The sequence below is a fragment of the Marmota flaviventris genome, chromosome 5, assembly GCF_047511675.1.
Source record: "Marmota flaviventris isolate mMarFla1 chromosome 5, mMarFla1.hap1, whole genome shotgun sequence".
Taxonomy (NCBI): Eukaryota; Metazoa; Chordata; class Mammalia; order Rodentia; family Sciuridae; genus Marmota; species Marmota flaviventris.
In genome coordinates, this window is record NC_092502.1 from 33,858,497 (window position 1) to 33,873,334 (window position 14,838).

The window sequence follows — 14,838 nt, forward strand, 5'->3', positions numbered from 1 at the left end:
TTTCAGAGGCTTTGTCACTGATATACAGAAATGCCTTTGATTTATGGGTATTGATTTTACATCCTGCTACTTTGCTGAATTCATTTATTATTTATAGAAGTTTTCTGGTGGAATATTTTGTGTCTTCTAGGTATAGAATCATATCACTGGCAAATAGCATTAATTTGAGTTCTTTTCCTATTTCATATCCCTTTAATTTCTTTCAGTTGTCTAATTGCTCTGGCCAATGTTTCAAGAACTATGTTAAATAGAAGTGGTAAAAGAGAGCATCCCTGTCTTGCATAGATAGCTTTTATGATGTTGAGATACGTTCCTGTTATCCCTAGTTTTTCTAGTATTTTAAACATGAAGGGGTGCTGTATTTTGTCAAATATTTTTTCTGCATCTATTGAGATAATCATATGATTCTTATCTTTTAAGTCTATTGATGTGATGAATTACATTTATTGATTTCTGTATGTTGAATGAACCTTGCATCCCTGGGATGAACCCCACTTGATTGTGGTGCACTATCTTTTGGATATGTTTTTGTATTTGATTTGCCAGAATTTCATTGAGAATTTTTGCACCTATGTTCATTAGAGATATTGGTCTAGAGTTTTCTTTTTTGATGTGTGTTTGCCTGGTTTTGGGATCAGGGTGATATTGGCCTCATAGAATAAGTTTGGAAGTGCTCTTTCTTTTTCTATTTCACAAAATAATTTGAGGAATATTGGTATTAGTTCTTTGTTAAAGGTCTTGTAGAACTTATCTGTGTATCCATCTGGTCCTGGGCTATTCTTGGCTGGTAACCTTCTGATGGCATCTTCTATTTCATCACTTGACTGTTTAAATTGTGTATATCATCCTGATTCAATTTGGGAAAATAATGTGATTAGAAATTTTTCAATGCCTTCGATGTTTTCTATTTTATTGGAGTACAAGTTTTCAAAATAATTTCAAATTATCTTCTGTATTTCTGTAGTGTTATGATATTTTCTTTTTCATCACATATGTTAATAATTTGAATTTTCTTTCTCCTTCTCATTAGCATGGCTAAGGGTTTGTCATTTTTATGTATTTTTTCAAAGAACCAACTTTTTGTTTTGTCAGTTTTCTCAATTATTTCTTTTGTTTCAATTTCTTTGATTTCACCTCTGTTTTTAATTATTTCCTATCTTCTATTTTTGGTGTTGGTTTGTTCTTTTTCTAGGGCTTTGAAATGTAATATTAGGTCATTTATTTGGAGTATAATGTCAGGCATGGTGGTTCATGCCTTTCGCCCCAGCAGCTCTGAAGGCTGAGGCAGGAGGATCACAATTTCAAATCCAGCCTCAGCAAAAGTGAGTTGTTAAGCAACTCAGTGAGACCCTGTTTCTCAAAATACAAAATAGGGCTGGGGATGTGGCTCAGTGGTTGAGTGTTCCTGAGTTCAATCCCTGGTACCCCCCCAAAATTTAAAAAAATAAATGGAGTTTAACTTCTTACCAGAGTAGTTGTACCAATTTGCAGTCCCATCAGCAATGTATGAGTATATCTTTTCCCCCATATCCTCACCAACGTTTATTGTTGCTTGTATTCTTGGTGATTGTCATTCTGACTGGAGTGAGATGGACTCTCAGTGTAGTTTTTTGTTTTAATTTTTTTTAGATGTTGATGGACCTTTATTTTATTCATTTATTTATATGTGGTGCTGATAATCGAGCTGGGCAACTGCTCTACCACTGAGCCACAACCCCAGCCCAGCATAGTTGGTTTTGTTGTTGTTTTTTAAAATATTTTTTGAGTTGTCAATTGATCTTATTAATTACTTAATTAATTGATTAACTAGCATGCAGAGCTGAGAATCAAACCCACTGCCTCACACACTAGGCAAGCACTCTGTCACTGAGCCACAACCCCCACCCCAATTTTTTTTGGGGGGAGGGCGGTACTGGGGGGTTGAACTTGGTGCACTCGACCACCTGCTTAAAGTGAACGTTTATTTTTAAAAAGTATCTTCCCATATTTGGAAAAATTATCATGATAATTTCTTTAAACAGTGATATATATATATATATATATATATATAGCCAAATTAATCCAATTAAATTTTATCACATTACTGTTCTTATTTTAGACATTGTTTTGTGTCAGCAATAATGCAGTGCTAATTCATGAGTTCCTAGTAAATTATGTGCTCATTCACGTGTTCAACTATCACTGATTATATGTAAGGATATAGTTTTGTACGTCAGTAAATTCCTGGAAAGGTGAATACAAATTGTAAGGGTTGAGAATTTTATATACTCCTAAGCATTATTCCTTGATTTACTTTTAGTCAGCCTTTTATAACTGTGACTAAAATACCTTGAAAGAACAACTTTGAGGAGTTTATTTTGACTGATGGTTTCAGAGGTTTAAACCATGGTAGACCAGCCCCCTTGCTCTGGACCCAAGGTGAGGCAAGACATCACGACTGAAGAGCATGGTAAAGGAGCATTGCTCTGCTCACGGAGGTCAGGAAATAGAGGGAGAAGGGGGAGGAATCACACGGAAGACAAACCCTTTCAGGATACTTTACCAGTCACACCCCATCTGCCTATAGTAACTACCTGGTCAGTCTATTCAAACTAGGTTGGACTTATTAGATTATAGCTTTCACAAGCCAATAATTTCTCCTCTGAACATTTCTAACACAGGAGCTTTTGGGGGATACCTCATATCCAAACCATAATGTCCATAGTCAACAAAAAATAAGGGGGTTGAGGAGTACAGTACAATAGATATTTTAAGGGAGACCACATTTATGTAACTTTTATTATTGTGTATTATTATTTTATTATTGGTTATTATTTTTAATCTCTTACTGTACCTGATTTATAAATAAAACTTTATCATACGTATGTGTGCATAGGACTAATTAGTATCTGATTTCAGGCATCCACTGGGGGCTGATAGAACATATCCTTCTTGGGTAAGGCAGGTACTATATGTCAAAATGTATAGTTGAGTCTTAATTATGACATCAGATTTGGGACAGGATTTGATTAGGTAATTGAATTCAAAGTTAATGTAGTATTAGTAAAGTCAATATAAATAGCTTACAATTACAAGATACAAAGAAAGGAAGACCTCCATTGAAAACAAATTAAAATGGCAAAGTAGTTATGCATAAACTTAACCAGAACTTTTAAAGAGTCTTTGTAGAAACATAAAAAGTTACTTGAACAAATGGCAAAGGAAAATATATTCTTATGTGATGCTCAGCATCATAAAATTGTCCATTTTCTTCAGCTTGCTTTGTAGAAGAACATCATTCCTCCCCCAAATGCTAACCTTTTTATTGGGGGGGGGGGGCGTGGGTAGTGCCTCCAACTAGATAGTAGACTATAACATTCAACTTGGAAAAAAATTAGCAGCAAATAGTTGGAAAGCTGAAAATGAAGGGCACTGGGGATGAACCACTAATTTTCAATTATACTGTAAAAGTTCAATAATTAAAAGTGTATTATTGCCCAGTGGCTTGGGAGGCTGAGACAGGAGAATGGCGGGTTCAGAGCCAGCCTTAGCAACAGTGAGGCACTAAGCAATTCAGTTAGACCCTGTCTCTAAATAAAAAAAAATGCAAAATAGGGCTAGGGATGTGGCTCAGTGGTTGAGTGTCCCTGAGTTCAATCCCCACTACCCCACCCACCCACCCAAATTATTATTGGTGTGTAGACAAGATACCAATGGGATAAAATAGTGAATCAGAAATAAGTCTAAATGCATGAAGGAATTTAGTATGTGTTAAAGGCATCATTTAATAAATGGTATTGAGGGCTTGGGTTGTGGCTCAGTGGTGGAGCGCTCGCCTGGCATGTGCGAGGCCCTGGGTTCGATCCTCAGCACCACATAAAAATAAGTAAATAAATAAAGGCTAAATAAATAAAATAAAAATAAATGGTGTTGGGATAATTGGATAGCCGTTGAAAGAATGATGAATTTGAGATCATATTCCACTGTGTACATTGGGATAAGACTAAGTGTATCAAACAGTTAAATGCAAAATTTAAATGTAAAAAGAAGAAACTTTCTACATTACAAAAGAAAATATGAGTGAATTTCTAAATATCTGTGGAATGGAAAATACCTTTGTAGCTATGACTTAAAATCCAGAATCCACAAAGTAGAAGAGTGATGAATTACTAAAAGCTAAAAGACATGGCAACCTGGGAAACACTTTTGTAATTAAAAAAAAAATTAAGTTGTAGATAGACATAATACCTTTATTTTATTTATTTATTTTTATGTGGTGCTGAGGACCAAACTTAGTGCCTCACACATGCAAGGCAAGTGCTCTTCCACTGAGCCACAGCCGTAGCTTCTACTTTTGTAGTTTGTAACTCCCAAGTGTTGCACTTCCACCAACAATGTTATTAATAGATGAATGGTTAAATAAATTGTGGTATATTTATACAGTCTAATACTGTGCAGCTATATCAAAAGAGAGTGAAGAAGATATCTAAAGATAGAAAAATTCTCCAGTGTATTAGTGAAAAACAAAGCAAGGAACACAATTGAATTTTTCTGTAAAAGAGGAAGAAAAGTAATATTATGCCTATGTTTATAATTAAAAACAGTGGAAGGACAAGAAAACCAATAAAAATTATTTTACCTATTAATGTGTAGACTGAGAGTAGTTGAATAAGGATGGTACCTAGACTTCTTTGTCTATACCTTGTTTTGAGTTTTGAATCATACAAATTTATTACTTATATAAAACTTAAGTTTTTTTTTAATTAACAGAACAAGAAAAATGTTGAAAATTTTGGGGAAAGTTATTTGTAAGAAAAGTGAAAAATACTTTTATTTGATTGAAGTTCAATTGTGATAGAATGTGACATAATTATATACCTAGATTAAACATTTTAATACCTCATGTCTGCTATCCTCCTTCTCTTCTTTATCCAAACAATTCAGTTCTAATACCAGTAGAGCTGAGCACAGATACCATCTGGTAGAGGCACACTGACCCAGACCTGGGTATCAGAGCCCAGGTAGGTTAACGAGAATATTTGCATAAGTTGTGATCTAACATGCCTAAGTGGAAGAAGGGGGGCACTCATCCTTGGTATCAGCTTGTGAAGAATGCACTTGAATTCATGGGCATCTGTTTCTCATGTAGACAAGAGAAATGGGAGACTAGTTATATCCAAGGACGTTGATGAAATAAATCTCATTCAAGATGATAGAAAACTTATTTCTAAATGTGAGAGAAGGGAGGTATAAATTAGGAAATGGAGAAAACTACAGGAGCCATATGGATTTGGATTGGAGATTTTGGTGCAGATACATATGCAGATGTAGTAAATGTAGATATATATGTGTATGTGTATGTAGACACATAAATGTACTTTCTAGTTCTGCTCATTGAGAGGCCCTGGGGGCGATGAGACTCCACTATAATGAGCATCATAGTATCCACATTTTTCTAAAATCTGTTTTATGCTAAAAATAACCAGATCTTCTTCGAGAATTGACTTGTGCCTGGGTTGTTTGGGGCAGGAAAAGGTAAAGGTAAGCCTGAAACTTTCTGTGCTGCAAGTGCCAAAAGTGATGGGAACATATCAGAAACACATGGAGGCAGGTGTGGTGGCACTTACCTGTAATCCCAGCAGTTTGGGAGGCTTGAGACAGGAGGATCACAGGTTCAAAGCCAATCCCAGCAACTTAGCAAGCTTATAAGCAATCTAGTGAAACCCTGCATCAGAATTCAGAAAATTAAATCAAAATAAAAAGGACTAGAAATGTTACTCAGTGGTTAAGTGTCCTTAGAGTCAATCCCTGGTATCAGGGGAAAAAAACAAAACAAACCCACCAAAAAAAAAAAACTGAAAAGTTCCTGGAATTCACTTTGAAGAGACTCATTGACCAAATTGAAGAAGACTTTATTATAAAACAATAAATGACAGTATTAGAATAAAACTCACTGAATGTACATATGACTGTATACTTACATCAGTGAATAAATTAAAAGTTCATTGAGGAACAGAGAATTTATATAGTTTCAGAATCTTCATTGACCAAAATACTAATTACAAGGAGAAAATAATTTCGTCATAGTGAAGATGCTTGGTAGATGGCACTTAAATAAAGTGATCATTAGTATTAAGAATATAATCAGGGCTGGGGTTGTGGCTCAGTGGCAGAGCACTTGCCTCACACATGTGAGGCACTGGTTTCAATCCTCAGTACTATATAAAAATAAATAAAGATATTATATCCATGTATAGCTAAAAAAATTTTTAAAAGAATATAATCACTTAATGGGACAAATTGAAATCATAAGCTGTGTGATAAGACTCAGTGAGGACACTGTCACTTTTTGTGATATTCCACCTCAGTATGCATAACCTGAATCTTTATCATAAGAAACATGAGACAAATTGAGTCTGCAAAATAACTGCCCTGAAATCTTCAAAGTGTCAAGGTCATTAAAGTCAGAAAGGAGACTGAGGAATTTTTTCCACCTTGAATTAGAGTATAAAAAGAGATAATAAACATTTAAATGTAAGAATATGATCTGGGTCCTTTCCCTCTATGGGATACTCCTTGGACAACTGGCCAATTTTAGTGGAGTTTGAGGATTAGATGATTATAATGTATCAAATAAGATTTCCTGATTTTTTTGTGGTATTTTAGAAATGTAGAGAGTAACGTCTTTGATTTGAGGAAATGTACATTATTTAGAGCTGATGGCACATCAAGATGGCAACTTATTCTTGTTTGATTCAGAAAAAAGGTTTTTTTGTACTAGACTTGCTACTTGTTTCTGATTGAAATTGTACAAATGGCTACTAAAATTATAGGGCAGTTATATAAAGACTCACTTTTTAATAATGTTTATGATAAATATTTCTTAAGAGGGCGTTGCTTGATATAAAGTATGTAATCACTTTTCCTAGGAATGAAAGTAAATTGTAAAGAAAATTGAACCCCTTTTCCTAAATCTTCTCATTACAGAACTGTTCCTAGTCTGGGTTGCTGATTGTGCATTGTTTACTCCTTAGAGGACCATCTGCTCCTGTAGTTGTTGCCATGTGGTTCAAAAGAGCTATGGTTTAAGAATGTAAGGGAGAGCCAGGAACAGTGGCTCACACCTGTAATCCCAGCAACTCAGGAGGCTGAGGCAGGAGGATTCCAAGTTCAAAACCAGCCTGAGCAATTTAGCCAGGCCCTAAGGAAATTAGATCCTATCTCAAAATAAAATATATATTTTAAAAAATATTTATTTATTTTTTAGGTGTAGAAGGACACAACACAATGTCTTTGTTTTTATGTGGTGCTGATGGTCGAACCCGGCTCCCGCCCATGCTAGGCGAGCGCTCTGTTGCTGAGCCACAATCCCAGCCCCTCAAAATAAAATATTTTAAAAGGGAAGTGGGGCAGGGATGTGTCTCAGTGGTTAAGCACCCTGGGTTCAGTCTCTGATATCTTTTCCCCCTAAAAAAACATATTTTTACTAAATTTTATTTGTGTATGCATTAAATTTTATTAAGAGATTTATTTAATTTTATTCAAAGAGTAATTTAGGTAAAAACAGAATAGTAGCCTGACTCAGTAAATGCTAATGTGAATTAGCTTTTGCTGTCATTTGTTTTATTATACATAAAATTACACATATTTGCATAATTATTTAAATGTCTTTTTTTTCCTGTTAGATTGTTAATTCCTGTGTTCTCTAGGGCTTGGTATACATAGTACAGTACTTTTGTTGACTGATGAAAGAGTGGCTTGCAATAGTAGAAAAGTCAAGCTGAGTGGGTTTTAGATATAAGACTTAGTAGCACTTATAAACTTGGTGAAGTTGTTTAACATCTTTGGACTTCATGGTTTTTATATGCGAAAGAGTTACCTTTCATGGTAGAGAAAATGTACATAAAAGCTTATTGATCAATAAGTAGTGTTTCTAAGATGAGGCCAAGGGTACTTATACTAAAAATACTAATATTTTTAGTGTTTATTATAAATGGAAATACATAGTGGAGGTCCTTTAGTTTATGTTAGTTCCCTGGTTTAACTTTTCTCTAGTTTCAACGGTACATCAGTTAGCATGTACAAGTTCTCTAAGGTATTATAATTATTTTATTATAATGTGTGTAGTATGTATGCATACATATATGTGTGTGTGTGTATTTGTGTTTACATACATATTCCCTTAAGTGTCATTAGGTAGGGCTTTTCTTCCCATTAAACAGATAGCAAATGAAGTTTTAGAGAAATCGAGTAAACTGCCCATAAATCATAGTTTAATTCATTTCTAGTTCAAAAGCCCTTCTTTTTTTCCCGTAAGCATTTGGTTAGAGATGATTTAGGGATTATTAAATATCCTCTTTGAAATGCCTTTGATGATGATGGTAAATGTAAAATAGTCTTCAAAAAATGTGATTTCAGTCAAATTGTGGCTGCTACTACCACTACTTTTTTTTTTTTTTAAAGTACTGGGGATTGAACCAAGAAGGCTTACAACTGAGCCCTCTCCCCAGGGCTTAGAGATAGAGTCTCACTGAGTTGCTCAGGGCCTTACTAAGTATCTGAGGCTGTCCTCAAACTTATGAGTTCTCCTGCCTCAGCCTTCCTAGTTGCTGTGAGATTACAGGCATGTGCCACCATGCCGATCTTATTTGCTTCTTCTTAAAGCCTACTGAGACCTCTCACTTGGAAGAATGAGTATACTGGTGACCAATAAAACATTGAAGTACTATTATTATTATATACAATGTATGTATTACAAACATTGGTAAATTGCAGCTTTGGTAGTTGTGAATAGTGAAAGCTGTAGAACCCATTTGGGATGGGATATGATAAATTTATAAGTTCATTGCCTGAATACATTCTCATTTCAAAAAATTAAGCATATATATACTACATACATGTATGTAATAAGGTAAAATAACTCATTTGCATTTCTCCTCCCATTCCTACATTTCTCTCCAGCATGTATACATAGTTACCTTTTGAAAACAATGTTATTTGTATTAACTTGTAATAGGTTTGTTGTTATATTTAATTGAGTTAATAAATACTTTAAAATTTCTCGATTTTGACTTCTAATATAGGAAAACATTAATAGCTATAACTCCAGTGAACAAAAGCCTTTGGGATTCTCAGTAATTTATAAGAACAAAAGGGGTTTAAGACCAAATGATTTGAAAACTGCCACGGTATATTATTAAGTCACTGTAAATAAATTTTGTTTAGACCATTATAATATAGAAAAATTCTTGTGATTTAGTAATGTCAGTGAGAAAAGTGCAATAAAACTCCTCAAATGTTATATCTGTGTGTCAAAGAATAGCAAGTAATACTGAAGAAAACATAGCAAATTAAAAATAGAGTTTATATTAAATTATATTATTTTTAGTTATTTCATCCTTGGATTTTACAAAGGTTTTTGTGCTGTGATTAAATTTGTATTGTATATTATTGCAGCACATGACTAAACCAGTAAGAATCACTTCAGGTGAAGTGAGCTGGCACGAAATAATGACAATTATTTTTCTTTGGGTTCTGTGATGGTTTCTCTGACCCAGCTCCCACAAAGGAGGCAAGGCAGGCAAGAAAGAAAGCGAGGAACACATTCTGAACCTTTTTATTGGGGAGAAGCCATTCAGATGAGGCAAGGGGTTAGGTTTCATGGGGTTGAATCTAGCTTTGTGTTGTCTTGCTATCAGCAGATTGACTAACATCTTGGAAGGCCATGCCTATCCTGTTTGCTGTGTGGGGATCATAGGCAGAATGAGTAAAAAGAACACATACATTGCCAGCCCAAACAGAGAGGCGACACCAGTCCAATCCACTATGTGTACTCAGTGCTCATAGTTCACACCCACACACAGCCCATGGCTGGCTCGCTGCATACATAGCTCCTGTCCAGAGTGGCTTCTGACAGTATATGGTGAAAAAATCTATTAGAATATGAATTGGAATATTGATTGTATTTCAGAAACTCTGCAGTGATGCCCAAGTTAAAGTCTTTGGGAAATGCTGCCAACTCAAGCCTGGAGGAGATAGTTCTTCCTCTTTGGATAGTTCTATCACTTTATCTTCTGATGTAAAAGACCAGTGTCCTAAGTACCAGGTAAGATCACTGATTTTATTTATTTACTTACTGATTTACAATATGTTTAGAGCACCATCTTAGAGACCTGAGATGTAATAGTTATTTTCCTGGAGCATTTTATGTTGTAGATATAATAATGAAATATTTTTATGAATTTTGAAAAATCTTAGGATAGGAAAAGTATAGAGAACTGTGGATATTTTCTTTTTCTTAAATTTTATTTTTTGGTCTACCAGAATAATTTATTTTATGTATCTTTTCTTTATTGAAGTATGAAGATAAATGTAAAATAATGCAGTTCATGGTATAAAATTACAGTATCATTGGAGATATATACAGCCAGAAATGTATGTTTTTATTTTTCAAAAGTAACATGATTCTTCTTTTAAAATATAGAATTCAACAAATCAGTAACTATATAGCAACTTCTCTGTAAACTTAACTACTTTCTATTTAAGAGCAGCGCTCAGTTTAATGCTAAGCAAATGTCACTTGATGTGAATTTATTCATGTCATCCAAGCTTGCATGAATCATAACTGTTTTATTTTTAGTAGTATCAAAATAGAATCTTGGACTTTTTAATTATTTGAAATAACATAATTCTAGGATTTTTATGTGATGCTGAGGATTGAAACCAGTGCCTCACACATGCTAATCAAGTGCTCTACCACTGAGCTACAACCCCAGCCCAATGTTGTGTATTTTTAAATGTAACTGGTGACCATTTGTATGCTTTTTTGAAAAAAATGGCTATTCAAGTCCTAAGTCCTTTTAAAAATTAGTTCACTCATTTTTACTGTAGTGTTGTAGGAGTTCCATGTATATTTTGGAGAGTGACCTCTCATCAGATATATGATGTGTAAATATTTTCTCCCATTCCATGGTTGACTTCGTATCCTCTTGTTCCTTTGCTGTGAAGAAGCTTTTTAGTTTGATGTGGTTCCATTTGTCTGTTATTACTTTTGTTGCCTGTGCTTTTACCATCATATCTGTGAAATCATTGCCTAGACTAATGTCATGAAACTTTATTCTAGTTAGAGCTGATTTTTGCATATAGCATAAGGGTCCAGTTTTATTCTTTTGCATATGAATATCCAGTTTTCCCAGAAGCAGTTGTTGAAGAGACTATCTTTTCCCTTTTGCATATTCTTAGCAACCTTATTAAACTTTAGTTAATGCTATAGGTACAAATTCATATCTGTGCTCTGTATTCTGTTTCGTTGATTTGATGTCTTTTTTTAATGACAGTACCATACTGTTTTGATTACTTGGCTTTGAAGTATATTTTGAAATCTGGAGTATGTTGCCTCCGGTTTTGTTCTTTTTTTCTCTAGGTTATTAGGCTACTCATGACTATTCATGGTCATATGAATTTTAGGATGTTTTCCTATTTTTGTAAAAAATGCCATTAGGATTTGAGTTACATTGAATCTGAAGATCACAAGTCTTTTTTTTTTTTTAATACAAACTATATACAAATCACCTCATATGTAGATACTTCTTTTACACAATAGAAGTAGAACTATTCTATCTATTCAGTGAATTATACTTGTTATCTCTCCTGGAGGAGAAATGTTGCATATATTTAATACATGGTCAAGTATGTTGATTTTGAGCATTATTTGTAGTAGCAAAATCCTGAAAGTGACCTAAATATTCATCAGAAAAAGGAACTGGTCTAAACTGCCGTGTTTTCATTTGGTGAACTCAGGTGCTCTACCGTTGAGCTACATCCCCATTTCTTTTTATTTTTTATTTAAGACAGGGCCTCACTAAGTTGTCCAGACTGGCCTTGGACTTGTGATCCTCCTACTCTTAGCCTCCCAAGTAGTTAGGATTTCACGTGTGCGCCACCATGCCCAGTTATGGCACAGCTTTTAAGGGGAATGAGTTAAATTTCTGTGTTAACAAAATGGTTAGGTGTATGAGACATTGTACACAAAGACAGTGTACATAAAGATGAATTAAAACCTTCAAATGTAGAATAATATAACAAAAGAAATTTTTAAAATAAAAATCAATATTTGAAAAAATCATAGGGGCTTTAAATTTTGCAATTTTACTAATGTTTTGGTTATTGTTCAGGGTTCAAGGTGCTCTTCTGATGCCAATATGCTTGGAGAGATGATGTTTGGCTCAGTAGCAATGAGCTACAAAGGATCCACCTTAAAAATTCATCAGATCCGGTGAGGAGTTTTCTGAATTTTTTAAAGTGAATTCAATTTTGTTTTTTGAAGATGACAGAATTTCATTTGATTTTCCACTCATATTGAGCATGCTACATGATTTATGATGTTCTGTAGTTTTAATGCTACTTCATGATGGCTCTTGTTATTATGCTACAAAATCTGGATGACTCACCAATTTTTATTTACAATAAATTAAAGAATTGTCTGAACTTCTATTTTTCTTTATAGTTCCCCTCCACAGCTCATGCTCAGCAAAGTTTTTACTGCACGGACTGGCAGCAGTATATGTGGAAGTCTCAATACGTAAGTTCTTATGGATGTAGAGAGAAAAGTTTTAGTTATGATAAGTGGATATGAAAAAAAAGAATTGCTTTTTGTATTATAGTACAACTTCAGATTTTTTTTTGTCTTTTCCAAGTTTGAAGGTTTATGGAGACCAGATTGCATCATTTGTGTTTAATCAAAAAACAGGAGATGTTGTTTCTGTTTCTATAATTTATTTGATGGTATATCTGGAAGCAAAATGTTGAGTGCATTTTCATCTTATGTTAACCTGCTGATTTTTAGTTTTGCAGTTCTGAACGAAGTTAGTATTTGTAAGGTTGTGTTCTTCAGTTTTCACATTCCTTGCAGAATAAAATCCACTGACAAGATTGGTCTAGGTCAGCCATGTCAGTATCGTATATAGTATATATAATACATAATGAGAGCTGCAGGGGTATGATAAGCTATGAATGCCAAGATTAGAATAGTGAAGCTGAAACAACAGTAGGCCTGGTGTTAGGATAATGGACCATTTATCAGAACTTAACAAATGAACTAAGAGGGTTGGACTTAGGTGCTAATGGACCCCAAGAGAAGAATTCTGTGGGTCCAAATCACAACAGAGCTCATTGGTTAGGTGGAAACCCAGGAAAAACCTGAGGTGAAAAGAAGACAACAAGGAAACTATTCTAGAGAAATTCTCTTGAACTTTCATTAGTTGTTTATGACTTTAAAGTGCTGTATGTTTCTAGGGCTGGGGTTGTGGCTCAGTGGTAGAACGCTTGCCTAGCATGTGTGAGGCACTGGGTTCAATCCCTGGCACCACATAAAAATAAACAAATAACTCTGCTGTGTATCCATCTGATCCTGGGCTTTTCTTGGTTGGTAGACTTTTGATGGTGTCTGCTATTTCATCACTTGAAATTGATCTGTTTAAATTGTGTATATCATCCAGATTCAATTTGGGCAAATTATATGGCTCTAGAAATTTGTCGATGTCTTCCATATTTTCTATTTTATCGGAGTACAAGTTTTCAAAATAATTTTAAATTATCTTCTATATTTCTGTAGTGTCTGTTTTGATAGTTCCTTTTTCATCATGTATATTAGTGATTTGAGTTTTCTCTCTCCTCTTCATTAGCATGGCTAAGGGTCTGTCAATTTTATTTATTTTTTCAAAGAACCAACTTTTTGTTCAGTCAATTTTTTCAATTGTTTCTTTTGTTTCAATTTCATCTCTGATTTAAATTATTTCCTGTCTTCTGCTGATTTTGGTGTTGATTTGTTCTTTTTTTCTATTTAGTGTTAAGTCATTTATTTGTTGACTTTTTCTTCTTTTAAGGTATGAACTCCATGCAATGAACTTACCTCCTCGAACTGCTTTCATAGTGTCCCATAGTGTCCCAGAGATTTCGATTGTTGTATCTGTGTTCTCATTCACTTCTAAAAATTTTCTAATCTCCTCCTTACTGTCTTCTGTAACCCATTGTTCATTCAGTAGCATATTATTTAGTCTCCAGGTGTTGGAGTAGATTTTATTTTTTTATTCTACCATTGATTTTTAGTTTCATTCCATTATGATCAGACAGAATGCAGGGTAGAATCTCTACTTTTTTATATTTGCTAAGAGTTGGATGGAGTTAGAGAAGATAATGCTAAGTGAAGTTAGCTAATCCCCCCCTGAAAACAAATGCTGAATGTTTTCTTTGATATAATGAGGCTGATTCATAGTGGGATAGGGAGGGGAGTATGGGAGGAATAGACGAATTCTAGATAGGGCAGAGGGGTTGGAATGGAAGGGAGGGAGCATGGGATTTTTAATGGTGAAATATGATGTTCATTATTATCCAGAATACAGGTATGAAGACACGAATTGGTGTGAATAAATTGTGTAAACAATGAAAAATTTTGCTCTGTATGTGTAATAAGAATTGTAATGCATTCTGCTGTCAGATATAAATAAATAAAGAAACTTTTAAAAAAATAAATAAAATAAAGGTATTGTGTCCATCTACAACTGAAAAAAATTTTGAAAAATTTCTACATTTCTGTAGCAGCTCTTTTAAAACTTTTTTTCCCCAGGAAACAAAGGGAAATATTCTTAAAAATATTGTAAACACTTAAAAAAACTTGATGTGAAAAATGCTGATTTTTTTTAGTTTAATTGTGAAGTTGAAATTAGAGGTCATTGATTTTAGTTGTAATCACCTCAGTTTCATCTTTTTTAAGTTATTGTAATAATTCTTGAAGTTTATTGAAAGTGTAATTTGCACTAACAGCATAAAGTAATTTTATTTTTGTTATTCTGACAGATATAC

General features: G+C 34.0%; 1 protein-coding gene across 2 annotated transcripts in view; it reads left to right on the forward strand.

Moving 5' to 3' along the window:
• Fnip1 (folliculin interacting protein 1) overlaps window positions 1-14,838 on the forward strand; it is a 115,716-nt gene that overhangs the window by 57,961 nt on the left and 42,917 nt on the right. For both annotated transcript variants that reach the window (XM_071612117.1, XM_071612118.1), the window contains exons 3-5: window positions 9,950-10,084; window positions 12,153-12,253; window positions 12,485-12,559. In XM_071612117.1, coding sequence (XP_071468218.1) covers window positions 9,950-10,084; window positions 12,153-12,253; window positions 12,485-12,559 — 311 coding nt within the window. The remainder of the gene's footprint in view (window positions 1-9,949; window positions 10,085-12,152; window positions 12,254-12,484; window positions 12,560-14,838) is intronic.